This window comes from Zingiber officinale, chromosome 8A (genome assembly GCF_018446385.1).
Source record: "Zingiber officinale cultivar Zhangliang chromosome 8A, Zo_v1.1, whole genome shotgun sequence".
Lineage (NCBI taxonomy): Eukaryota > Viridiplantae > Streptophyta > Magnoliopsida > Zingiberales > Zingiberaceae > Zingiber > Zingiber officinale.
The window spans coordinates 133,467,999-133,474,481 of NC_056000.1; the positions used below are offsets into that span (position 1 = coordinate 133,467,999).

At 51.7% G+C, this 6,483-nt stretch overlaps 1 protein-coding gene across 1 annotated transcript; it reads right to left on the reverse strand.

The window, feature by feature from the left end:
- Positions 1–4,296: 4,296 nt before the first annotated feature.
- LOC122011279 lies at positions 4,297–4,879 on the reverse strand. The gene is made up of 2 exons (XM_042567667.1): positions 4,541–4,879; positions 4,297–4,452 (listed from the first exon to the last, which is right to left on the reverse strand). Exons 1-2 carry the CDS (start codon positions 4,877–4,879, stop codon positions 4,297–4,299), a joined length of 495 nt encoding a protein of 164 aa, XP_042423601.1.
- Positions 4,880–6,483: the final 1,604 nt, after the last annotated feature.

The following is a 6,483-nucleotide window of genomic DNA, read 5'->3' on the forward strand; positions in this document are numbered from 1 at the left end:
TGATAGTGGAAGCTTCCATCGTACGATCCACTGCCTGACCATACCGTCTGTCGGTGGCACTGGCTCCCAGAAGGATATCACAGATCCTCCTCTTGTCTGTTACTGGGCTGACCGAGTAAGTCGTTGAGCCAACCATCAGTCGTCCGCATACTATCTTTCTCAGGTCGAACAGGATGGCCGCTCGGCCAACTGCCCACTGTCCGAGCTCTGCTTTGAATGTAATATGCTCGGTCGTGGCTCCGCTGGGCTAGTTCCGAGGTACATCCGAGCAGGGTTGGCCACTCAGCGTGTTTTCCCTAGACACTTTTTTGAGCGTCAGAAGCTCGGTATGTGACCGAGCTATGAAGATGTTGGGTCGGACCTTCTCTATCTTGGTCGAGTGAGTGGGTCGCTCGACCGGCCAATAGTAGTATAGGGGTGTTTACCGTCCTGACTCTGACCCTTGACCTTTATCATGGCAATGACCCTCCACTGGGTGGACCCCTCGTGACCACATCACATGTCTCCCCCTCAAGTCTAGTCGAAGGAGGCTTCAAGTGCGACTAACTAGACAGAAGAAATCTTGAGACCAATTGGTCAATCGGCCGCGATGCTGGGTGGCCTCCGGTCGGTCTGCCGAAGAGTGCCAGTTGGCCTTTGGACCGATCCTTGAAGCCAGTCGGTGATTCGCGTGTCTGTACTCGAGCTTTCTCCTTCGATGCCTTCAAACACGTGTGATCAATGCTGATGTCACTAGAAACTCTTGGGAATTCATGCAAATCACCCCCATTAAGGTCGAGTACGCGCCCACACCAGTTAATGGCGTTCATTAAATGCGGACCAATGGGGAAATGCCACACGTCGTCGTAGTCCCGCATGTCCGAAGCGACAGGCACTGATGAGATGTCTGGCGGTTTAAATTCTACGACTAGATCTGTGCTCCGATTCTCATGACCTAGATCGGATGGCTCCGGTCGGCCGAGCCCGGAGTTTATAAAGCCGCAGTGCCGACTCTCTTCTTACTCTGCTTCTTCCGTGAAAGTTGCCGGTGATTCTTGTGCGACCTGTACTCCAGCGATCCTCTGCATCTCATCGGTGGCGACTCTCTCCTTCTGTAAGCTCTCTTCCTGAATCTTCAATTTTTTTGTCTCCCAGTACGTCTAGTGTTTGCTTCGTGTTTTCTGCTCGCATTTCTTCCCCTCAGATTCTTTTTCCTTCGTATTTCGGCCATGGCGAGCTCTTCACAGCCATCAGACCCCGCTCCCGGTCTATAGTACACTACCATAGAGACCAGGTTCGATGCGAGCGACGCTAAGAGCCTCAAAAATGCTTTGAGCTTCCCTTTGACCGCGATATCATTCTAGCTTCTTTGTTCGATCGGCCCAATGACCCGTCGACCGACACCATATGTCTATTCCGAGACCAGTTTGTGGATGGTCTTCGCTTCCCTATCCACCCCTTTATCATTAAAGTCTGCAATTACTTCCGCGTTCCCCTTCCGTAGTTTATACCAAATTCTTTTCGCTTGTTGTGCGGCGGCGTCATGCTATTTCGGCTACACGACATTCCTTTGACCTACCCAAGCCTTCCATTACTTCTACTATCCCAAGCAGTCCGAATTGGGCACCTTCCTCTTTCAGTCTTGGGTCGGCCTAGTGTTTTTTGACAAAATGTCAACCTCTAACAAACACTAGAAGGAGTACTTCTTCTTTATGTGACTCCTCGAATGACCTAGCTTTCGGACGCGCTGGCAGGTCGGACTACCACCCCAACCTAATTTGAAGAAGTACAAGAGCCGCTCGGACTACCTGCATGCTACCTCTATGCTGGTTAGTCAAAAATATGATATCCACAAGCTGTTGGTGGAAGGTGTCATATACATCTTCGGTCTGAGCTCGATCCGCGCCAAGCTCCCGAGCGGCTTAGGTACGCCATTATCTGATCCTTTCTTTTGAATCTAATTGATTTCTTCTCCATCTTTTTTAGCCGAAGTCATGATGCAAGCACGAGTAGCTGGCCTCACAAAGCTTAAGGATGTCGAGGTTGAGGCAACCGCGACAAAGGAATTGGCGAGCCGAGGTTTGACGTCGATCGACTCTCACGAAGGCACGTTTGCCGATAGCGAGGAGACACCCGCTGTGGGCGAGGGCATTGTCAACCGGGCGCCAAGTATCAAAGATGCGGGAGAGCTACTCCCCACCCCTGATTCGTAGCCTGCTGCCCAGACCAAGGGCTCCGGGTCTTCTGGCGATGGCGAGCCCCTCATTAGGTGCAAGAGGCGCCGAGTGGACCAGCCCTCCCGCTCCGCTACCTCGGCTGTGAGGGCCGCCGAGCGAGAAGGCATTGCCTCTCCCGCGGCAATCCCGACAACGGTGGAGGTCACTTCCTCCGATCGGACGCCGTCCCTAGCTGAGCTACCGCCAGAGACTCTTGCTGTACAGCCGATCGCCTTCCTGCCCTCACCCGACGGAGGGTTTTGCGCTCCGGTATCTGCCCTGCGTCTATGGACCCATCCTCCAGTTCGGTGGCCTCTTCCCAGTCAGCCCCGTGCGGGCGGCGATCCGTGACGGCAATCCTCCACCTACCAACGGAGGAGTACCTTAAGCCGAACGCCCAGCCTCGCTCTCCCGAGCATGGAATCCTCATCTGCAGGCTGCTCGCCGACATTTGGGAGGAAACCAGAGCGCGGGCTGCGACGATGCCTCCCGGAGCCCTCGGCAATAGCCACCTGCAAATGTCCATCGGGATATGTATTTTATTATCTATCGATGATTTACCTCTGATCGACGTTAACATTTTTTTCGTTCGCCTGCAGTACTAGGTGGAAACCGTAACCATGTGCCAATGGCTTGCTTTTGTGGAGGATGAGCTAAAGAAGCTCAAAATCTTGATTGGCACATCCTCCTCCCAAGGGTTGCCTAATGCTGAGGTCGCCAAACTGAAGGTCGACCTGGAGAAGGCCAACAAGCTCCTCGAGGCTGAGCGACAGAAGATGGTTGTCCAGGAAGTTATTTTGGGTCGGCTCAACATATAGGTTAGCACTTTTGATAAGAAAATCGAGTCATCCACGGCGTGGAAGAACCGAGCCATCGCCGATCTGGAGCTAAAAAACAAGGAGGCTCGGAATCTAGCCCAAAAGCTCAAGGAAGCAGAAGACTTTCTGGTCGCCGAGCGGATCTGCCGCTCGGCTGAAGAGGCTTCTCTTCAAGGGAAGCTCAAAGCTGCAGAGGATGCTTTAGAGGCCTCCCGCTCGGCCCTAGGGATATATCAGGAAGGCGAATCGAGCAGGCTTGAGGCGAACGACCATCTTCCCAATGTGCTGACGGGCAGTGTCATCAATCGCAGCAAGCTGAATGACTCGCTGCCTGATGACTTTTTTGATTACCTAGAGTGAGGTTGAGCGTCCGTCTATAAAAGATTATCTTTTTTGAATGTAAACCTGCCCGTTCGGTGGTGCACCAACTTTTTTTCAATGAATGTTCGCCTGTTCGGTGGAAGTTTTCTTTTTTTTGTAATTCTCCTTGTATGACTCATTTTAACCTTTTGCGCGTGTTGCCCCGAACATAAATTATCTTCGAGGACGCTTGCCTATACGATGTTTCTATAGCTAGCCACTTGACCGTACGAGTGCCATTTGAAGGAACTGAAGGTTCATACCTTCTTCTAGGTCTGACGTCACTGCTCACCCCTCAATGAAGACCCGTGTTTAGCGTCGTCACTCGATGATCTGACGGAGCCATGGATTTAAGGTCGTCGTTCGACCGTCGATGGAGACATGGGTTTAACGTTGCCGCTCAACGATTTGACGAATTCGTGGGTTTAAGGTCACCGCTTGACCGTCGATGGAGACATGAGTTTAACGTCGTTGCTCGACGATTTGATGAGGTCATGGGTTTAAGCTCGCCGCTCAACTATCGATGGAGACATGGGTTTAACGTCACCGCTCAATAATTTGACGAAGTCATGGGTTTAAGGTCGCCGCTCGACCGTCGATGGAGACATGGGTTTAAAGTCGCTGCTCGATGATTTAACGAAGTCGTGGGTTTAAGGTCGCCGCTCGACCGTCGATGGAGACAAGAGTTTAATGTCGTCGCTCAACGATTTGACGAAGTCGTAGGTTTAAGGTCACCGCTCGACCGTCGATGGAGACATGGGTTTAACATCGCCGCTTGACGATTTGTTGTGTCACTCGGCATAGAGCTTTGAATTCTTTTTTTATTTTTTACTTCTGCCCTGTATACAAAAAGTACAGGGGTGCAAAGACATTAACTATTACAAGATGCACCTCTCACTCGGCTCGGTAAGGTTGGAGATGGTTCACGCTCCATGGCGCTCTAGTTGTCGTCCATCCTCATCCTCCAAGTAGTAGGCGTCTGACCGGAGCTTCTCCACGACCTTGAAGGGTCCAGCCCATGAAGCCTCCAGCTTGGTGACGTCATCGACCAGCTTCACTTTCTTCCATATCCTGGTCACCTACCTGGAACGACCTGGGGATCACCCTCCGATTATCGCTTTGTTTCACCCTCTGTCAGTATACCATTAGCCAGCTAGCGACTTTTACATGAGCTTTGTCCATCAAGTCTAGCTCCAAAAGCCTCCGCTTGGCGTTGTCCTCGCCGTAGTGTTGTATCCGATCGTATTCGACTTCAATTTCGACGGCGACGATCGCTTCGCCACCATACACTAGGTGGAAAGGAGTTGCCCCGGTCCCTTCCTTAGGAGTCGTGCGGAGTGCCCACAGTACACTGGGGAGCTCATCCACCCAGCTGCCTCCCATATGATTGAGCCGAGCGTGCAGGACTCGGAGGATTTCCCGATTGGTGACCTCTCTACTTGCTCGTTGCTCTGTGGATAAGCCACGGAAGTGAAGACCTGCTGGATGTCGTATTCTCCGCACCATTCCCTAAGCCTTTTGCCAATGAACTACCTTCCATTATCTGAGATGAGCCGACCCGGGATGCCGAACTGGCAGATGATGTGCTGCCAGACGAACTTCATGACCATCTGTTCGGTTATTCTTGTTAGCGGCTCGGCTTTGACTCACTTGGAGAAATAATCCACTGCGACGAGCAGAAAGTTCCGCTAACCTATTGCTATGAGGAATGACCCAACAATGCCCATGCCCCACTGGTTGAAGGGGCAAGAGACTATGGACGCCTTCATCTCCTCTGTCGGTCGGTGTGAGAGGCTATGATATTTCTGGCAAGACAGACAGGTAGCCACCGTTCGGACGACATCCTCTTGGAGGGTTAGCCAGAAGTATCCGGCCAGCAAGATCTTCCTTGCTAGTGAGTGGTCGCCCGAGTGTCATCCGCGGATCCTTGATGCACCTCCCGTAGTATGTAGTCGGCGTCTTCCGATCTGACGCATTTAAGTAGAGGCCTAAAGAAGACCTTCTTGTAGAGCTGATCCCCGATTAGGGTGAATCGACCAACCCTTTTCCTCAACAGGCAAGCCTCCTCCCAATCGGACGGTGTGGTAGACTGCAAAAACTCCGTCACTATCGACCTCTAGTCATTTGGGAAGGTAAGCCCCTCTATCCGATCAATATGAGCCACTAGGGATACCTGCTCAATCGACTGTGCTATGACGATAGGTCATAACGAGCTGGCTAATTTGGCTAGCTCGTCGGCGGCCTGGTTTTCTGATCGGGGGATCTTTTGTATGATGACTTCCCGAAAATTCACCTTTAGTTTTTCAAAGGTTTCGGCGTAGAGCTTGAGTCGCATGTTACTTATCTTGAATATCCTGGCCAGCTGCTGAGCAGCCAATTGAGAGTCCGAGTGGATGAGGACCTTGATGGCTCGGGCGTGCCAGGCGGCTTGAAGGCTGACTATGAGCGCCTCGTATTCAGCCTCATTGTTTGTTGCCCTGTAGTCCAGCCGAACGGACAGCTACATTTGCTCCTCATGAGAGGAGATTAGCAATATGTCGACCCCGCTCCCCTCGCTCGACGATTTGACAAAGTCATGGGTTTAAGGTTGTTGCTCAACCGTTGACGGAGACATGGGTTTAACGTCGTCGTTCAACGATTTGACGAAGTCGTGGGTTTAAAGTCGTAGCTCAGCCATCAATGGGGACATGGGTTTAACGTCACCGCTCTACGATTTGACGAAGTCGTGGGTTTAAAGTCGCCGCTCGACCGTCGATGGAGACATGAGTTTAATGTTGTCACTTGATGATTTGATGAAGTCGTGGGTTTAAGGTCGCCGCTCGGCCGTCGATGGAGACATGGGTTTAACATCGCCGCTCGACGATTTGATGAAGTCGTGGGTTTAAGGTCACCGCTCGACCGTCGATGGAGACATGGGTTTAACGTAGCCGCTCAACGATTTGTCGTGTCGCTCGGCACAGAGCTTTGAATTCTTTTTTTATTTTTTACTTCTGTCTTGTCTATAAAAAGTACAGGGGTGCAAAGACATTAACTATTACAAGATGCACCTGTCACCTGGCTCGGTAAGGTTGGAGATGGTTTGTGCTCCATGGCCGCTCTAGTCGTCGTCC

What these genes read in the sequence shown, in the direction of transcription:
- LOC122011279 (XM_042567667.1), bottom strand. Translation starts at nt 4,879, where the DNA reads ATGGTGCGGAGAATACGACATCCAGCAGGTCTTCACTTCCGTGGCTTA. An exon ending in ACTTGATGGACAAAGCTCAT is followed by an intron (nt 4,453 to 4,540) that starts GTAAAAGTCGCT and finishes CGTTCCAGGTAG; the next exon opens with GTGACCAGGATATGGAAGAA.